A 20,620-nucleotide genomic window follows, 5' to 3' on the forward strand; every position below is an offset into this window, starting at 1 on the left:
ACTCATTCACTCATTTGTTCACTCATTCAGCCCTTCACTCGTTCCTTCACTCGTTCATTCCTTCACTCGTTCATTCCTTCACTCGTTCATTCCTTCACTCGTTCACTCCTTCATTCCTTCATTTGTTCATTCATTCATTCGTTCATTCACTGATTCATTCATTCCTTCACTCATTCATTCATTCACTCATTCCTTCACTCATTCGTTCATTCACTCATTCCTTCACTCATTCGTTCATTCACTCATTCCCTCACTCATTTGTTCATTCATTCACTCATTTGTTCATTCCTTCACTCACTCATTTGTTCACTGATTCAGCCCTTCACTCATTCATTCCTTCACTCATTCGTTCATTCACTCATTTTTTCACTCATTCATTCACTCATTTGTTCATTCACTCATTTGTTCACTCATTCACTAGTTCATTCACTCATTTGTTCTCTCATTGATTCATTCACTCATTCATTCACTCAGTCGTTCACTCATTCATTTGTTCGTTCATTCACTCATTCATTGATTTGTTCATTTCACTCATTCATTCACTCGGTCGTTCATTCGTTCACTCGTTCATTCACTTATTCACTCATTCACTGATTTGTTCATTTCACTCAGTCCTTCACTCTTTCATTCACTCATTCATTCACTCACTCATTCATTCACTTATTCATTCACTCGTTCATTCACTCACTCGTTCATTCACTCTTTCATTCATTCATCAGTATCGAGAATGTCACATCTAGCCCCCTCACCACCCCTGTCCTGGTCCAAGCACGGTCCAGGGCAGCTGTCTCACTGGCCTTCCTGCGTCTACCCTCATTCCCTGCAGTCTGTTCTGTTAAAGCCTGCCCTATTAAAACCTACATCCAATCTCAGTACTCCCAGGCTGAAACCTTCCAGGTCCTCCTCTCCCAATGAGCCTTCCCCTCACTCAGCTCCGCCCCAGCCATACTTGCCCACTTTACCTTCCTTAGACTCCCAGGTCCGCTCCTCCCCCAGGACATTAGTACCTGTTCTTCCCTATGCCTGGAACACCATTCCCCCAAGATGTCTGCAAGGCACATTCCTTCACCTCCTACAGGACTCTGCTGACTCCCCTCTCTAAAGATGCAACCTTCCTCCCACCCCCACCGTCACTTCTGACCTCCCTCTCCTGCCTCCGCTCCTGAGGACTCATCACCTCGTGCCTGTGATCTCTTTTGGTGCCTGATTCATGCAAGATCGTTCATTTCTGGATCACCGGCATGTAGAACAGGGCCTGTGCGTAGTAGGTGCTCAGTAAATATTTGTTGGCTAACTGGAAGAATGGGCACCGGGGGATGGGGGGGGGGTGGGCAGCAGCTGGGGCTGTGGATTTAGAAAAGAGACAGCCCTACCCCTGTGGAGCTTCCGGTGGAAAAACAACCCCCACAAATAAAGACCGGAACAGAAGAGCCCATCAAGAATCACGCGTCGTGATGAGTGTTCCAAGGAAACAAACCTTGGATGCGCCTGCTTCCAGGAGGGAGGCCAGGGAAGGCCCTCTCCCCACCTGTCAGACTCCACCCATCCCAGGCTCCAGGGCCGTGCCCAGGGAACAGTCTATTTTGCTTGGCAGGTGAGGAAACGAAGACCGGATCAGGACCAGAGTTCCTGACTCCCACACCCACGTTCCTTCTCTTTGCCACACCACCTTGTTCTTATCAGTTGACAAAGAAGGATGAGGGCAGTTTGCCGACGCTAAGACCGAGTTGGGCTCAGGCCCCGGCCAAGGGCCAGCAAGCCATGTTGTCAGGTTTCTACACAGAGGCAGAAGGCGGCTGGGAGGCCGCCTGGGTCAGCGCTTCGCCTCCGGCTTGTTCTACCATGTGGGCTCCTTCGGTTGCAAGTGACAGAGAAGGCAACTTGGAGTGACCCAAGAAACAAAGAGAATTTGATTCCTGTCCCTGAGGAGTCAACGTGTGAGAAAGCTGACCTGAGAAGAAAGAAAGAAAACAGCTGAAACCAGCCAAAGGAGAAAAAGGGATCTATTGGCGCCTGAAACCAAGAACCCAGAGGAAAATCTTCCTCCTTCGGGCTTAGCTGGATCCGGGTCTCAAATGTTGTCAAAACGCAACTATGTTCCCTTGCTCCGCTCGGTTTCCTTCTGTCTCTTGGCTTCATTCCAACCTCTGCGTGAGGCACGATGGTGTCAGTCTTCCTTTACTCCCTTGGTGGAATGACATAGAACCAGTTAGCCTGTTGGAAAGAGTCCACATCTCTTCCTAGTGAGGCCAGAGCGCCTGGCCAACCACCGAGGCAGAGGGATTGGAGGCTCTGATGGGCGCAGGTCTGGATCACGCGGTCCGCTCTGCAGCTGGGGTCTGATTTGAACCTTATTAATGCACCGAGGATCCCCAAATGAAAACTGCTGCTGTTACAGAGAGGAAATTGGCCCGGGGTGCCCGGGTGGCTCAGTTGGTCAGGCATCCCACTCTTGATTTCGGCTCAGGGCGTGATCTCGCAGTTCGTGAGTTCGAACCCCGAGATGGGCTCTGTGCTGACAGCTAAGAGCCTGCTTGGGGTTCTCTCTCTTTCCCTCTCTCTCTGCCCCTCCACTGCGTGTCCGTCTGTTCTCTCTCTCTCTCTCTCTCTCTCTCTCTCTCTCAAAAATAAATAAACCAACATTCAAAAAAAAAAGTTGGCCCAAACCCAACAAAAAAATGCTAGCTAACACGTATACGGGACTTACTGTATGCAGTTCTATTCTACGGGCTTCATTGGCATGAGGCCATTTTGTCCTCATAACTGTTAAGTGCTGTCATTGACCCCACTTGACATTCGAAGACACTGAGGCCCCAAGAGGTTAAGGCACTTGCCCAACTAGTCCAGAGTGCAGCCAAGATGTGAACCCCAGCAGTCTGGCTCCAGACCCTACCTCCACCCCTTCTGTATCCATTTCCTGCCACATTGTAGCACGGATCTGTCTGCGTGGCTTTCTCTACTCTGTCAGCTCCGTGAGATGTGTGTCTGCTTTTTATCTCTGGTCACGAAACACGACTTGCACATAGATGCTCAGATATTTGGGCCCGTGAATGACGTGGCCTCTCCAACGCCCACTCAGGTTACATGCAAAACCTTGTGATGTTCGGGGCTTTCCGAGACCTTGAATACATTGTTTCTAAACTGTCTTTGAGCTCTAACTCCACTCCAAGGCCCTGTCCTAAGAGTTCACGGTGGTTTGCCATTCCGTCTAGCCCTGCTTTCTCACACTTCACACTTTTAGCTGGAGTTTTTCAACTCCGGCTTTGGATGTGTTGACTCCTTAGAGGGTCAGCTCCTCGAGGACAGGGACTTTTTTTTTTTTTTCCACTGCTTTATCCACCGTGCCAGGAACTGTGCCTGGCACATAGTAGGCCTTTGAGGATTTCTTGTTGAATGAATAGTTACGGCGGCAATGGAGTTTTAAGCCCTTTTCTTTCTGCCCTGATTTGCTTTCTAGAGCCTGAGCCCTTGTCTTGAAACCTGATCCTTCCCTCCTCCCTTTGAAAGACTCTTCTCTTGTCCTGCATCCTGTCCTGTGCGTGCCTCCGTGCCTCCGGCTAGAATTCCAAGAACAGAGAGCCACCAGATGCCCTGGCCCGGGGGTAGGGAACACACACCTGGGCCCACAGGTTACAGGAGCTCCTGTCGTTTCTTGGACAGCCCAGAGAGAAGGCTGGGAAAAACCCGCGGCCCAGAAGAGGAGCTACCAGGGGAGTGTCAGGTTTAACAGATGTACCTGTGTCGTCCCCTGTCTAGACAACCTCTGGTCTTGTGAAGTTCGGGACCACACATTTACATTCCCTCCCACTCTGCCTGCCGTTTGCTCAGGCCATTTGCCCTGCCTGATGCACCCTGTCCTCCACCCTCTAATTCAGAAAAACCCTGGGGACTCTTCCGAGCTTCCTTCCCCTTAGGCTTCCTAAACTTGACTCCGTAAGACCTCCTCCAGGCCGCCCTCTGACTGCCCCCTCCCCAGGCCAGCAGGGGTTTTTTCCCTTCTTCCTGTTTGCGCAACGCACTTAACCTCAGTTTCTTGCCTCATTCCTGGGTTACCAAGTGAGCCTAGGAGGCCGGAGAGGGCTGCGGGGTCAGGATGTCAGGGTGCGGAGCTCGGCCGTGAGGTCTGCTTGCTTTATCCATCCAGGGCCCCGCAGGAAACAGATTGTGGCCTCCCACAAAGGTGTGAGCAGAATATAAGAAAATGAGTAATACAGAGCCCTGGGACTGGGGACGGTGGGGAGCATTTGCTGGAACCCGGAGAGGGCCACCCGCCACGGAGGCCGCCAGCAGCGATAGAGGGAACTGGTCAGTTCCCAGCAGCTGGGCGGACCACCCCTGGCAGTGTCCCCCCTTGCCCAAACCCCACCGGGAGCCAGAGAGCATGAATGAACCCCCCAGGGTGGGGCCTGTGAGAAGCACCCCATAAGTTGTATTCTTCTTCGTCACTGTTCCTTGAGGGCATTTACTGTGTTGGGCCTGGTGCTTCCTGTTGCAAAGGACACTCTTGTTGAATTTGGGGATCCACACAGGAAGAGTACCATGTGGGTCTTTCTGGACAGGGCCTGGGTGAGATCCAGGGAGGCTCCCCGAAGCTATGGTGCATGGGGCCGGGGGGGGGGGGGGCGGTCATCGGTTTCCCCCGGGGACTTGTTCCTCTCTGCAGATGAACAGATAAATCTAGAAGCAGGAGTGATGTTGTTGAACACTGGGACGTTAGTCGTTTCTGGAGCTGCCTTTCTGGGCTGGGAAGCCTTTGCCAAGGTCGGCGAGAAGACACTGGACGAAGAGAAGGAGCCAGATGGACGTTGCGGCGAGCTGGTGGGTGTGAGAGGAAGTATCCAAGGGACGGACAGAACGTCAGTCCGCTGGTGCTATACGGATTCCTGTTCAGCCACGTTGAATCCTTTACCAAGAAGGAAAAAAATGGAGGCAGGTTCCCTTGTGTCATTTTTAATTGATTTCTTCAGCATCCAGAGAGAGGCTGGCACAAAGCCAGGGGAAGTCAGAGCTGGGGGAATTCATCGAAAATCGACCTTCTGATGAAATAATTAGCTCCTGTTACTCTCAAGTCTCTGGGTGCAGAGCTTTGCCTCCCATCCAGAGGGGGAGCATCCTGGCCGGCGGGTTGTAGTTGCCTGGGAACGGGGGGGGGGGGGGGGGGGAGGGCACGAGAGGGCCAACCTGGGTGCCAGGAACAGAGTCCAGCTGACCCGCGTCTCCCAGCTCCGCCCACCCTCCGACCCAGGGCTCCCCGTCCGGGCTGCAGCTCCCAGCTCCATACCTCCCTCCACAGCACAGGCCCAGAGCCCAAAAGACCCTCGGAGGACACCTGGCCACCGCCTGCTGCGTTTTGCAAGTGAGGGAACTGAGGCTGGGAGACTCCCGAACTGGCCCAGCAGTCTGCTTCCAGGAGGTTCTGGTTGAGCAGCCCGGCCAAGCCAGGCTGCGTTTGAGCCCGTGTCTGCCGCTCCTTTAACCACGTGCCCATGGAAAAGTACTTTTAACTCTCGGTGCCTCACCTTCCTCATCCATCAAACGGGTATAATATCGATGGGCGGAGATGCGGAGGAAACGTAGAACGTGTCGCAGGGGATTTGCTGTTGTTGTTTCTGATAGATGACACCTGTGGGGCCTCCCTTGGAAATTCTCTCACTGTCATCTTGGGGCCTGATGTCCCTCTGAAGGAACAGGAGTGTGCGTCTCACAGACAAAGCCGTGGGGCTGGTTGGCACATCCGTTCAAGCGCAAAGCATCCTGGTGTATTGCCAGGGGCAGGTGGGACACAGGCTGATAAACAACATGATTTGGGCACCACCCCACGATTTGGGGTAACTCAGGGACCGATGAGATGACGGAGCGTGGGTTTTTTTCAATCCTCTCCCAGCCTCACGTTCCTCCCCCCCCCCCCAGCAGAACGGTGCTGATGCCCTTTGACCCCTTCCAACACCTGCTGGTCTCCCTTAAAAAAGAGAGCGTGTGCAGGGGCGGGGAGAGCAGACAGGCCCAGGGCTCGGCTCAGAGCCTTAGGAAGGAACTAGAAGCCGTGAGGCTGCGTGTCTGCTTTCTTTCATTTTGTGTGAGTTAGTTTGATGGAAAAGGGCTGCCGATTTTCCATTGACCCTGGGATAGAAGGTCTGCTTTTTCAAAAACATGTATTCGTGTTTTTATTTTTAAATGAGGCCATTTCACAGTGGAAGGGTTGTGCAGATGTAGCAGGAACGGGGGCTCTGGCACTGGAACAGAGGAGGTTGGGAAATGTGCAGGGGGGCAGGGGCGCGCTGAGCCGGCCGGGGAGCAGGGGTGAGGCCGTCTCTGCCATTTTCTCTCTGGGGAACCTTAGGACGGTGATTAAGCTCAGTTCTCAACTGTAACGTGGGGGCAGCACTAGGGGTTGTTGGGAGCAGGGGAGGTTCTGCAGGCGGAATGTGCCCGTCACAGCCCAGCCACGGCCACAGGGATCATCGTCCGGCGAAGGTGTACTTTGTGTGACGTGTTCCGGTTAATTCCGTGCGCCAGGCTGCAGGCTCGGCACCCTGTATTAACCCGTTTCGTCCTTCACGCCCATTTTATAGATGAGGAAGCCGAGGCACAGAGGGGCTATCTGCCCGGGGTCCCTCAGCAAGTGGCTCCAGCATCCGTGTCATAACCATCCCGCCGTGTGGCACACGGCAGGTCCTCAATACACGGTTGATGCGGTGGCTCTGGCTGTCGAGAGGTCTCGAGACGGGAGCCGATTCTTGCCCCCGGGTCTTGTGAAAGTCCCGGTTCCCCGGTCAGCTCCCCTGAGAACGTGATCCGCATCTCCCCGATCTGCACAGATGGCCTGTCGGAGGCCCCTGGGGCGGGCAGGGGGGAGCACCCCGTGGAACCTGCTCCTGCTCTCAGCCTGCCCTGGGCAGTGACCATCGAAGGCACCACTTCCAGAGCCAGTTTGGGTTAAGAGAGCAAACAAGGAATCTTGCAACACCCGGAAGGAGCCAGCAAGGGAGGGGAGCCGCGCTACCCACAAGCCTGCAGGGGCAAGAGGAGGGAGAGGTGCCCCCAGGACTGGAGACGAGCTGGAACAGTGGCCAGACTAGAGAGACAGAGGCGCTGGGACACCGCTGGTGCCAGGGAGGGGGCAGAGGGGAACAAGGAGCCTGATTTCCTACCTCCCCCTGCCCGGCAGCCTCCCAGCAGAGGCGAGAACCAGCAGGAAGCAGGAGATGAGGCAGGTGCAGTCTGCAGAGGTCAGAGTGGCTTCCTGGGGCCCAGAGCAGGGTGGAAAATGGATCAAAGGGAGGGAGCAGCCCACCCTGGGACCCTTCCTGGGGGACGGGGGCGGGGGGGGGGGGGGGCTCGGCGATGCTTCCGAGCCTCCAGACTGGGGTTACCGCATGGCCCTGCCAAGCCCCACGTCCCTCCCTCTGCAGAACTCAGAAGACCTTGACAAGATCTCCTTTCCTTTAGCCATCTGAATATTTGTTTGGCACCTACTATGTACCAGGCTTAGCCTAGGTGCTGGGGACTGAGCTGTGCATAACACAGGCCTCTTTGCTACCCTCGTGGAGCTGACCCTTTAGTGGGGAGAACTGGGCAAATAAGATAATTGCAGGTCGCGGTAGGGACTATGAGAATAAAACAGGTTATAAAACACAGAGGGTGTCTCAGGTGGGGGCACCACGTTAGATAAGGGCAATCAGGGCAGGCCTTACTGAAGAGGTGATGTTTGTGCCGAGACTTAGCAGAGGAGAGTGAGCCCAGCATAGAAAATCTGGGAGAGGGCTCTTCCAGGCTTGAGGAAGAGTAAGTGCAAAGGCCCTGGGGCAGGAGCAAGCTTGCGTTGTCCGAGCAACAGAAAGAAGCCGGTGGGGCTGGAGAGCGATTGGGAGGACTAAGGAGAGGTAGGCTGGGGCTGGATCACTTGGATCCCCTGTGGGCCCTGGCATGGAGTGTGCCTTGTATTCCTTGAGCAGAGAAGCTGAGGGACAGTCCGAGCAGGTGAGGGACAGAACTGGGACGAAGGTGAATGCCCTGCACCGGCACCACGTGGAGTGAGTGTCCCCTCTGTGTTGCGCCCTGAGCCCCTTGCTGGTCTCGGCCTGGGCCAGGCCTGCGGAGGGATAAGATGGGATTTCCATCCTAGGAAGATCCTGCTGTCCGTCCTGGAGAGAATGGAGGGCGGGGGCGCCGTGAGGGAAAGTGGGGGGCCCTCTTCGAGGGGCGTTGTAGCAGCACATCCCGTTCTGCGGACCGGAGCCCTCGATGAGTTCCCCGAGCTATGACTTGGGGCCAGCAGTGGCGGGGGAGGGGAGGCTGGCAAACAATCCTTCAAGGTCATGCAGCCCACCTCCAATGAGCTTGCTTTCCTCCTGACAGGTCTGCTCGCTCTCGCTCTCTCGCTCTCTCTCATTTTAAATAAATGAGACCAGAAGTCTATATGTGGAAGGACTTGAAGGCTCGTTTCCTCAAGAAGTAGAAAAATGACCACAGAGAGCAAGGAGCAGAACCAGATCAGACCTGCCCGAGCCAAGATTCGCCATCCCGCCTGCTCTCCCCTCCCCAGTTCGCTGGGGAGCCCGTCCGACCCGGGGTTCAGGGGTGACCGAGGTCGCAGCCGACTGACGGCTCTTCCCCCACGGCTTTTTTAGCCCTCAACATTCTCCTCTGTCGTGTTTATTCTGCCACTTAAAGCCAGTGCGAATGAGTTGCCCAGCTGTGGGGTCTGTCTGCGGGGGGCCTTCACACCCACCCCCACTGGCTGGGGCTCCCATAACGCCCTCGTGTCCCCATTCTATCCGTGGGAAAACCAAGGTTCCTTGCTGGCCGGGCGGGGACACCTGGAGGGTGAGCGACGCACGGAGTTGTTCAGTGCCACACCTGCACATCCCTCCCTGGGCCACATGCTGCCCAAGAGCTGGGGTTCCATCCGGCTCACCTCTCCCCACCTCGACCCCCCGGTGCCGGCGGAGAGGGGACGTCCAGAAATATCAGCTCCCCCAGACTGGGCTCCTTCCTTTCCTTTCTCTGGGGCTGATCTGTCTGTCGAGCGGGTCGGATGGTTCGGGGGCCGGCTGGTTATCCGACCTTGGACGTGGGCCGCCGCCAGCACATTCGGAGGATCACTGGTCCAGGGAGGGGGGGTCTGTCTGCAGAAGCGGTCAGAGAAGGCTCTCCGGCCGCTCTGTGGCCCGAGCGAATTGCGAATTGCAAATCCTCTGCTCGTAACTTTCTCCGAGTTAGGTTTTCTCGGCTGTGGCTACCCCTGATCAGAGACGCCCTCGCTGTCCGTGCCAGAAATCATTATGCAAGCCCAGCCGTCAGGCGGCCTTTACGTAAAGACTGACCTGATTCTTCTCCTCCTACTCTAGATCCGTGAGTAGAGCGGGAAGAAGGGAGAAGAAGCAAATCCACAAGACGCGACTTCAGGCCCCTGCGTCCCGCCAGAGGCGACGGGCCAGCAGCGCGGGAAGATGGCATCCCCCGGCCTCCTGCTTTGCTTGCTCTCCGCCACCGTCTTCTCTCTCCTGGGCGGAAGCTCGGCCTTCCTGTCACACCACCGCCTCAAAGGCAGGTTCCAGAGGGACCGCAGGAACATCCGCCCCAACATCATCCTGGTGCTGACGGACGACCAGGACGTGGAGCTCGGTAAGCAGCTGGCCAGCAGGCACTACCTACCCAGGGTCCCTGTCCTGGGTCTGAGGCTCCTGACGCAGGTCGGCTGTGTAGACCTGTGGAGCTCACTTCTAGTGGATTAAGACCAAGTCACGGCGGTGGGGGGTTGACCCACACGTGTGCATTTGCAGCTTGGGCCTCAGGGTCAGGGGTCTCCAACTTACCCCTAAGGCAGCTGGATTTCTCCAAAAGTCTTAAGGAGAAGAGATGTATAGACCGGTTCGTGATTTTCCCCCAGCTGCTACTGAGTACCTGCTGTGTGCCAGGCAGTCTCGCAGGGCCTGGCACTTCAGTGATGGGTAAGACAGGCACATTGCGTCCACTCTCGTGGAGCGAGGGGCACGGATAATCACCGCTGCAAGCCCGCACATAAAGTAATCTCGAGAAGGGAGAAAGGCGCAGGGGAGGGGAATGAGAGCGCTGTGCCGGATGGGGCGGCGGGAGCTGCTGCGGATCCGTAATTAATCCTGGAGGGGCTCCCGGAGGGGGTGATGTTTGAGCTGACACTGAAACGAAGAAGGAGCCAGCCGGAGTGTGTGTGTGTGTGTGTGTGTGTGTGTGTGTGTACGTGTGTGTGCCCACACGTGCACATGTGGGCCCTGCCCCTCTAATCTCAACCCCAGCTTTGGGTGGGCTCGGTGTTCCTTGGTGGCATCCAGGGACAGGGAGGGTGGACACTATTCCTAGTGACCCGACCCCGTTCGCAAAGATGGTGCCTCCGGAGGATGAGCTTGGCCGACTCTGGTCGGGACTCCCTCCCCTGGCAGTGCTTTGGCTCCGGGTAAAGCGGGTGAGGACGGGGACCCTCGCCGGGGTTCAGTTCACTTGGACCGATGGCCAGTTGTGACCAGGGCCCCTTGAGCTCACAACCTCAGCGCCTTTATCCCCCACGCGAGCACCCCTGGCCGCTCCTTGCCCCACTGCGTAAACCCTCCCGTCTGGTCCACCTGAGCTGCGGGCGCTGCATTTGCACGAGGCCTTTCTCGCCCACCACGTGTTTCCTTGCACAAGGAGAAGCCTCACAAATGAGGCCACCAAGAGTGAGCTGTCCACAGGTCAGCCTAGCTGGACCTTCTGCTCTCCTGGGCGGCGGGGGGACTCCACCTATATTTCCAGCTTACCTCTGGGGGGCTTTCCCAGGGTAAACCTTCTTTCTCCCTAGCTTGTGTCTTCTCCACCCGCCCCCCCCCCCGAATTCACTGATTTTGGGGGTTCCGTTTCTCCACCAGTAAACCCTATACAGAACTGCCCTAGAGAAATACAATGCGAGCCACGAATGCAAATGACAAATAATTTTAAAGTTTTCTAGTGGCTACACTTTTTTTGAAGTTTGAAAAACAGGTGAAATGAATCACATCTTTTGTTTAACCTCGTCTGTCCAAATGATAATCATCTCAACATGTAGTCAACACAGAAAGTCGTCAATGAGATCGTTTACAGTTTTTATATTGTTTCTGAAATCTGGCGTCTACTTCTTGGCAAGAGCGCGTCTCATTTAGGACTAGCCGCCTTTCGGGTGCTCGGTAGCCACCTGTGGCTTGTGGCTACCGTATTGGACAGCACACATCCTTGTGCATTTTGCTTCTGTAGTTTCCCTTCGAACCATCAGCGCTGTGTATTGTGAAGATCTGGGACAAGACTTCTAAGCAAGGGAGCCAGCATGTGCAAAGGCCCTGAGGCAGGAGTGAGGAGCCAGATGGGGCTGGAGCTTGGGGCAGGGGGATGGAATAGGAGACCGGAGAGAGAGGCTGGAGCCATATCTTGGAGGCTGTCATGGGTTGCGGTCAAGAGTGCCAGTGGTTGGCCAGGGGAGGGGTGGGCTTTTAGCCTCTATCCACTGTCAAAGGACGTTTGAATATTACTGGTGGCAACAAATTTAAAGCCTTTGCAGCCAAACCTAAGAATGTGGTCAAGTCTCAAGCATGACTGGATCCATTATTAAAAGCACACACGAGTCTTTTTAACTGCTAAGAAGCGGTGATTTATATCCATCCAAGCTGCTCCTTATAATGATTTGTATTAATGATTACAAGTATAGATTTTTCTCCGGGAGGTTATCAAGGGCAAAAAGAACTTGCAGCCAGGAAGCAATCAAAGCCCAGAACTTCTATTGACAATTTCACACATATAATCCCTATCTCTCCAGCAGCATTTAGCTGGAAACGTGTGGGATAACCATGGGGAGTCCATAGGTCATGGCCATAAGGATGCAAGTTTTGTTTCTGGGGGAATTTTGCAGACAGCACCTGGATCTCAGAGCACAATGGTCTTGCTTCACGGGGCCCCTCGACGGTAGTCATGCCCGGGAGTACCAGACTCCGGGAACGTCCACTCATGCATTCAGCAGATAATTTATTAAGCATCCACTCTGTGCAGTGCACCGTGCTGGGAGCTAGAGGGAAAGGGGCATTCCATGTCAAGAGAACAGCAAAGGCAAAGACGCTATGTTAGTTAGCAATGAACTTGGCAGGTTCGGACAGATGGAGAAAGCCTGTGGGCTGGAGGGAGCCGGGCTAGAAGTGGAAAGAGGAGGCCAGGAGTCGACTGAGAACAGGTCATGAGGGGCCTTGTGGCCATGACGAGGGTTTAGAGTTTTCTTCTTAGCGAAATGGATATGCATTAGGGAGCCTTTAGCAGGGGGCCGTGAGCGGACTCAGATTCCAGCAGGATCCCTCTGGCCGTTGCGTTGAAACTGGCTTGCCGAGAGCAAAAGCAGAGACAGGTAGCCCCAGTCGGAGGCATGAACGAATTGGGCAGGTGATGACGGGAGCATGGACCAGGGTGGGAGCAGTGGCACCAATGAGGCACCAGTGGATGGTTGAATGAGGGGGCTACGGAAAAGAGGAAGATCAAGGGCACCTCCTAGATTTGGGGCCTGAACCAAGGTGAGCGATTGAACAGCCACTTTTGGGAGCAACACGTCCAGCTAAGCTACGTGTCACCAAGTGATTATAAGTTTACATCTGTGACTCCTGAGTGAAACCAAGAGGATATGCAAATATAAAAAAAAAGGATCAGGGCTGCCTGGGTGACTCTTGATCTCAGCTCAGGTCTTGATCTCGGAGTCGTGAGTTCAAGACTCACGTTGAGCTCTGCACTGGGCGTGAAGCCTATTTAAAAAAAAGAAAAAAGGGATCTATGATAAGGACACAGGAAGGAGGAGAGCAGGGGTTACAGAGGGAGCGATTAGGGCACGGGGAAATGGAGTTACTTATCCAGGGTCACAGCCACACTGCCAGAGCATGGCCAAACAAGATCTAAGCCCAGAGCCCCATGGTCCAGTCTCCTCGAATGGCTGTTGGGTGGCTTCTAGATCGTTAGCGTGTGTGTTAGTTGGTTTTCACTGTCACAAATATCATTGCTGGGAATGCCTTTCTACATGCATCTTCGCGCACGCAAGCAAGCGTTTCTGAAAGATAAATTCCAGGAAGTGGATTGGGGGCATTTAGAGCTGGCATCTGTCAGCTCCCACCCAGCAGCACCACCCTGCAGAGATCGGTGCAAACCTTCCCTCCACGCTCGAGCCCCCACCCCTCCCACAGCAGGAACCGGCTTCTGAAGGAGGCTGTGCGGCTCTCAGGAGGTGAGGGATGGGAAGGTGGTGGGGGGGGGGAGGGATGGTGGGCTTTTTATAAACCACTAGACAGACCCAGATCAATAATGCATGTTCCCAAAAAGGCCAGCACATTATCTCACAGCCTAGTACAACTGGCACACAGAGGGTGGTCCTAAAAAATTTATCATCTGCTATTTTCTGCTCATCCGTGCGGCAGTTCTGACGGTTCTCAGGGCTGAAGACTTCTCGACTGAGCTAATTCCAGGCTTCCTTCCAGTCCCGGGTGGAGAACAGCCGTCCATCCTAATTAGGGTCTGGTTGAGAGAACCGTTACGGGACCCAGACAGAAGAGGGGCTCGTCCTGTGTCCTGATTTGCGAGGTTGGGGCAGGGGGAGGGGAGGCTGTACGTTCATTTTCTCTTTTCTCACATGCATCTGACACCCTTCCCCGAGCTGTCACTCAGAAGTGCCGGCTGCCCAGGGGAACTGGTTCCCGGGCACAGTGGTCAGTAAGTAGCCTCGGTTCTCAATCCACTTTCAAAGTGGGTAAAATCCCTGTGTTTGGGTGATCCTTGGAGACCGGCGGGGTCTTGGCTTGCCTTCTTTACCAGAAGGATAAGAGAAGGAGAAGCACACAGGAGCCAGTCTTGTTTGCACGTGTCGTTCGGTCAGATAGGCTGTGGCACTGACAGACCCTACCAAGGCTTATTGGTCTAATTCGATCCAGCCAAACCATTGGTGAGCCTTCATGGCTCAGGCAGGCTCGATGAGTTAGACGCGGTCCTCACGGAGCGAGAGAAAATTTGCAGCGTCCCCGGCCCGTCTGTCCTGTCATTTGAGATTTTACTTAACTGGACTTGCTTTCTGAAGCTTAAATATTATTTTTAAAGGAAGCCTTCAATTATGAGTGTAAGTGAAAAACCGGGACCCGTTGTCTTTTGTAAAAGGTCACTGCAAAAGCAGGCACGGTGAGAACAGCAGTGTTTTCACGTTTCAGCAAGAGTCGGCCTCCCACAAGGCTGGCGTGTCTTTGTTACAAAGAGCGCGGGCAGTGACACGTCCCCGAGACGTTCTCCTTGACCCAGTCGGATGGAAGCTGGGAGAGGGAAGGACTTGCCAGGTGGGAGTCACAGGCTTTTCATATTGGAGCCCCACTAATATGGGATCTCTTGTGCCCGAGGGTTGCGGAGACAGACCCCCACACCCTAGAAAGTCTGGCACTGATTTTCCACCGTTGATCTCCTGAGGGTCCACGCAGGGTAGCAACAAGGTGCCCGCTCAGATTACTGGTTTTCAGACCGTGTGAACAGAATTGTGCCGTTTGGGGTGACAAAGGCAGCCAGGTGATACTGTTGGAGGGCTGTAAAATACCATGGGAACAGGTGTTCCAGTGGCTATAAAAACACACGTATCACAACCCCTTTCTGTCAGTCTGGGTTCTCTCAGTGATGAGTGACAGAAACCCAATTCCAACTAGACTGACCATACAAAAAAAAAAAAAAAAAGGAGTTTATTTGACTCGTGTAAATAAAAAATCCAAGCGTATTTTGAGCTTCAGGTATGGCTGGATCCAGAGCTCTGTCTGGCTCTCATCTATCAATCCATCCCTGCAAACTCAGCTCTCCTCCAAATTGGCTTCACCCTCCACCCAGCTTTCCACCTGGCATCACCAGACCCGCATTGTTACAGCAAGCCATCCTTGTAGAAAGAGAGGGTCCTTCTCCCACAGGTACCAATAAATGTCCCCAAACGAAGTATCTTGGGGCTGGTACTCTCCGGGACAGCTGGTCGACCCCGAACCATCGGAGGGGTGCGTGGAATGCAGTGACTGGCTGGCCTGGGTCGCATGCACATCCCTGGCGTCAGGCCTGGGGCCAACCCCACATGAGCCATGAGGATTGGGAGAGGGAGTTAGGTGTGATTCTTCCCTAAAGAAAAATCCAAACGCTGGTGCCAGAAGAAGGCAGGTGCCAACCCTACAGCCAATGCTCAGGAAATGCCCAGGGCACGCTCACAGGGCTCTCTCCAAAGCAGGGTGCTGGCTCAAAGGGCAGGCCAGACTCATTCATTCAACAGATACTCACTGAGCACCTACCATGTGCTGAAGGGGATCCAGCAGCAAACAAAAGAGGCAAAATCTCTACTCTTATGGAGCTTACATACTAGTGCGAGAGTTAATAAAAAAGATTTACAAGTCTATAGTGCCTACGATCGTGAAAAGTGGTGGGAGGGATAAAGGAAGGAACGGAAGGCAGCAAGGAGAAGGAAAGAGAGTTATGATTTTCTGTACTGAGAAGGGGACATTGGGGCAGAGAAGGTGAGGACGCCAGTGAAGGGAGTTCCCCCAGGAAGAGCATTCCAGGCACAGGGAACAGGGGGGACGGAGGCCCTGAGGGACAAAGGGGTCCTGCCAGGCTCAGAGCCGCAAAGAGGTCAGGACAACAGGGCAATGTGAGCAAACGTCCAGGAAGTGGTGATTTCTGAGAGGTAATGGGGTGATGGCAGAAGGGTGGACCATGCAGGGTCTTTGAACCAGAGGGAGGGAGGATTTTGACTTTGTAAGCGATACACCAATGGAGGACGCTGAGCAGAAGAGGGACATTATCCGACTTACGTGTTAATATGACCCCTCTGTCTATGATATGGAGAATGAGCTGAAGGGGTGTCGTGAGGGCAGGGAGCCCGGTGTGGAGTCTACGGCAGGAGTCCAAGCACGAGGCGATGGCCACTCAGACCAGAGGTGGGGCGAGGGGGGTCGATGCTATACCTAGTTACCAGGTGGTGCTGATAAGATGTGCTCTGATAAGCGTGGCTCAGTCAGTTAAGCGCCCGACTTCGGCTCAGGTCATGATCTCTTGGTTTGTGAGTTCAAGCCCTGCTTTGGGCTCTTTGCTGACAGCTCAGAGCCCGGAGCCTGCTTCCGAGTCTGTGTCTCCCTCTCTCTCTGCTCTTCCCGCACGCACATTCTGTCTTTCTGTCTCTCTCTCTCAAAAATAAACACTTAAAAAAACGTTTCTAACGGGGCGCCCGGTGGCTCCGTTGGTTAAGCATCCGACTCTTGGTTTCGGCTCAGGTCATGATCTCATGGTTTGTGACTTCAAGTCCTGCATCAGGCTCTGCACTGACAGCACGGAGCCTGCCTGAGATTCTCTCTCTCCCTCTCTCTCTGCCCCTCCTCTGCTCTGTTTCTCAAAATAAATAAAATTTTAAAAATTATTAAAAAAAAATAAAAAGATGTGCTGATGGGCCTGATGTGGAGTGGGAGAGAAGAGTCGTGAATAACTCCAAGGTTTTGGCCTGAGTGACTGCAAAGAGGGAGTCTCTGTTTACAGAGCTGCGGAGAGTGATGGTCAGGAGCTCATTCCGCTTCTGGACCTAGTAAGTGGCAGAGGCTGTGAAAAATCAAAAGGAACTGTCCAAGGCAGTCAGCGTTCAGAGTCAGGAGTTCGGGGAAGAGGCCCAGGTCCGGAAGGGCTGGGAGCGAGGGACGACCAGGGAGGGGGCCAGAATTGTGTGTAGATTGCGTGCCTGTGTGTGCTGTACTGGGTCCAAGACCCTCACCAGATTTCCAGGGGGATCTGTGATCTGGAAAGTTGTGGGGGCCCCCGGCCCCGACGGCTGCCGTGTGGGAGAGGCAGGCTTTTGAGAGAAAGGCTTGGAAGGGTTTCTGGCCAGGCCCTTGTTTTCCACTTTACATCTGTGAACACGAGGAAACCACTCCCTGTACTGCAGACTGATCTCCAGAAATCAATTCTAAATTTCAGGCTTGGGCACTCTGTAGGGGCCAAATGGCTGAAAGCCCAGGAGACAGCGTGCCCAGATTCCGGACAGCAGATCAGTGTAACTCCCAGCCTGGCCTCTCTAAGACACCAACCCCTGACATTCTTGCATTTCTCACCAGAGTTACAAAAACATGTGGCTGCAGGTTATCTCGGGAGGAAGAAAGGCTCATCTAGACCCACCCTGGTGTTCAACTTGCCAAGCACATTCCTGTAAGACCTTTTTTTTTTTTTTTTTTTAAATTCAGCAACACTTGGGAGATACTTAAATTCTGGAAGCTAAATATATTGGGATTAGGTTTGGCTGCATATAAAAGAAAATATAAAATAACAGGGGCTTAAACAAGATAGAATTTTGCTTTTCCCTCACATAGAAATATCTGGAAGTTGGCATTCCAGGGCTGGCATGGTGGCTTCAAGGTTATCAGGCACCCAAGCTCCTCTACCTTTCCGTCCTGCCATGCTTGCTGTGTGGCTTTCTGTCATTAAGGTCACCTCATGGTTCCGAATGGCTGCTGGAGCTCCATCTATCAGAGCCACGTTCCAGGCATCAGAGAAGGAGGAAGCAAAAGGGTAAAAAGAATGGACTTCAAGTTAAGTCGGCTCCCTTTAAGGACCTCATTCCAGACATCACGTACAACACAGACAGAACTTATTTAATTAGCCACATGATCTCAGCAAGAAATGTGGGGCACACTCAAATTTGGATTATTCAAGGAGGGCTTAACTAGATTCTGCTAAAGTGTGGGGAAATCTGTTTAGTAACACTGCAGCCATTCCCACCCCAAGGCCAAGGGGATGAGGGGGCAAATGGTTACTGGGACACAGAGAGTCCCCCCCGCAACAGGAGCCGTCCCCCTCTGTTGATACCCCAGGGAGAGTGTTGGAGACATCCATACCCCAACATCCCTTTCTGCTTCTGCTGATCTTCCCCCAGGGCCCCCCCCCCCCATTGGCCAAATCCAGCCCAAAGCCAGAGGGTAAAGACAATTGTGGGTGCAACCCATCCAGGTCAGCTCGCTGGTCTGGATCACTGGGCACGGAACTGATCTAGAAGGCCAAAGCGAGGACCGTTTGCACGTTTAGCTACAAGAGCGTCTAGGAAATGTATTTATTTCCTAGCTCAGTGCATTAAAGGTTGAAATCAGAGCCTCTTAAGAAAGGGAAACCTACATCAATAGGCCACCGGGGTCTCTCCCACACCAGATCAGGAGCAAGGGTCCCAGTGAGGGGTAGCACCTCTAGCATGGGGGTGGTGGGGGATGGGGGAGGCAGTTGTATGAAGGGCACTCGTGAGACCTGCACCTCCAGAAGGAGGTGGTCACATGGGAATTTGGGGGAGGAGCATCCCAGGCCAAAGGACAACTGCAAGAGCCCTGTGGCAGGAATGGACTGGCCAGGAACTTAGAGGAGGGCAGCAGGACGTGGGGAATGAGGGGGAGAATGATGGGAGAAGGTCTGGATTTTCTTCCAAGGCCGATGGAAGGTCACTGAGCTGTTCTGAGCAGGTCAAGTACGCGTGATTCGTGTTCTCGGTGGCTCAGTCTGGCTGCGGGTGGAGGGGCGGTGGCCCGGGGACCGGATCAGAATCAGGAAGACCAGTTGTCCGGGTGGGAGCCGGTGGGTGCTCTGGAGAGGCGGTGGCAGGGGGGGCGGGTTCTGTTTTGGGGGTCAGCAGGCAGGGCTCGTGGACGGATTGCAAGGCGGAGGGAAGGAGCATCGAGAATCAGAGAATCACTCAGAGGTTTTGGCCGAGCCGCTGGGCAGATGGTAGTGCCATTTACAGAGATGGGGACACTGGGGGAGGAGGAACAGGTTTTCAGGCTCAGGACAGACATCAAGCTGCTTTGCACACAGCACCACCAGGCTGGTGGCCAGGTGACTGGCTCCGTGTGGCACAGGACGAAAAGTGGGCAAAACACCCCGGACTTTGCATAAATAGCCTCTGGCAAGGAACAGTCTGTGGGTGGAGCTCCTCAGGGAGGAAGTGACCGGTGATTGGTTGGAAAGTGACCTTTTTCCAGGGCCTCTGGGCCACCTCCCCTCCACTGAGAAGGAATATATCAGAATTTCCTCCCTGAGGCTTCAGAGCCAGAAGGAGCAGAAGGCAGAGGAGGAAAAATTCACTTCATGATCTCTCTGACAGTCCGATGTTCATTAATGAAATTCTAGCACGGCTGTCTTCGACATCTGCTTAATTGATACTGGGTTTAGGAACCGATTTCGAGCCTCGGCTTTTCGTAGCTAAAACCAGCAACAGCATTTGACTTTATTTTGTAAGTTCCCAGGGCGCCTGGGTGGCTTAGTCGGTTAAGCATGCAACTTCGGCTCAGGTCATGATCTCGCGGTCTGTGAGTTCGAGCCCCGCGTCGGGCTCTGTGCTGACGGTACAGAGCCCAATTCAGATCCTCTGTCCCCCTCTCTCTCCGCCCCTCCCCTGCATGTTCTGTCTCTACCTCTCTCTCTCAAAATAAATACATAAAAACTTAAAGACAAAAAAACCTCTTCTGTTTTGTAAGATTGCGGAGTCCAGAGCGGCTCCCCCTTTGCCGCCGTGAGGAAAAGCCGCCCGAGCAGCAGGGCCCTGGCAGCCGGCGCGGTTATTCTGGGTCGAGTTGGAGGCACAGCGGTGAGCACATCCGGGCACAGATGTCGTTGTCCGGGAAACAGTGGGGTCCCTCTGCCCAGATGTGGCCTCCACTGCTGCGCATCCCCCGGCCTCCCTCTCCCCGCCTGCTGGGGACAGAGCTATTCCGGGCGGTCGGGCTGATGGGACCCAGCCTCCCGTGGTGGTTAGACAGTCTGCCACGGGCAGGCGGCTCACAGTCTGATCCGGTGACATCGCGGGCATTCCGGGGACACTCGAGGCCCGGATAAGGGCTGCCTCTGGTACTCCAGCCTGGTGGCTGCAGGGCAGCACAGGACACAGATGCTTTGCCACCTGTGGCCCGAGCTGATGGCCCTCCCCCGTCCCCTCCCCCTCCCCCTCCCCCTCCCCCTCCCCCACCTGCCTGTCCGGGTCAAGGCTCTGTCCTAGCCTGCACCCACACCCGCAGCTCTCCTCCCCCTCTTAAAGCCTGCCCTCTGTAGGGCTCTGGGTCATAGTAAGTGTTACTCTGAAGGTTTACTCAGCTGGTCCCTTCCCCTGGAATAGAAACAGCTGCAGGTTGTAAACCCAGTGCCCCCAGGGCCAGGCAGGTCCTGTAAATGTGGGGAGTGGGGAGCGCAGGGAACCAACGCGGCCCTTCTAGACCGGGCCTTTGCCACTCAGGTCCACTCACTGTGAACCCAGCAAGGCCAGATCTCTGTATTTTTTCAAGCCAAGCCAGAAAACTGGATTGATGTGAAATCTCCCAATTAAAAAAAAAAAAAAGAATTAGTTAATGTTTTAAACGCTTTCGAGCGCACAGACCGGAATGTGTCCAGAGGCACTCTGTGAACTCGGTGTGACGCAGTACTTGGGAGCTACAGCCACTAAAACTTTCGACAGCTACCGCGTGTTAAGCGTTTTCATATGCCGTGTCCTGCACTAGAGGCTTCGCCCGTATTTTCCTCAGTTAAATTTTGGAACATCCCGTGGGAAGGAGGCACTCTTATTCTCCCTACTTTGCCCATGAGGACACCAAGGTAC

At 54.2% G+C, this 20,620-nt stretch overlaps 1 protein-coding gene across 4 annotated transcripts in view; it reads left to right on the forward strand.

Annotated features, from left to right (window-relative positions):
- The window catches only part of SULF2 (sulfatase 2), a 118,368-nt gene that overhangs the window by 17,465 nt on the left and 80,283 nt on the right, over positions 1 to 20,620 (forward strand). For 3 of the 4 annotated variants that reach the window (XM_042930750.1, XM_042930753.1, XM_042930752.1), the window contains exon 2: positions 9,351 to 9,627. In XM_042930750.1, coding sequence (XP_042786684.1) covers positions 9,453 to 9,627 — 175 coding nt within the window. In that variant the 5' untranslated portion in view covers positions 9,351 to 9,452. Of the gene's footprint in view, positions 1 to 7,045; positions 7,230 to 9,350; positions 9,628 to 20,620 lie in introns of those variants that run through there. The other variant, XM_042930751.1, reaches the window with a different exon arrangement.

This window comes from Panthera leo, chromosome A3, assembly GCF_018350215.1.
Source record: "Panthera leo isolate Ple1 chromosome A3, P.leo_Ple1_pat1.1, whole genome shotgun sequence".
Classification (NCBI taxonomy): Eukaryota; Metazoa; Chordata; class Mammalia; order Carnivora; family Felidae; genus Panthera; species Panthera leo.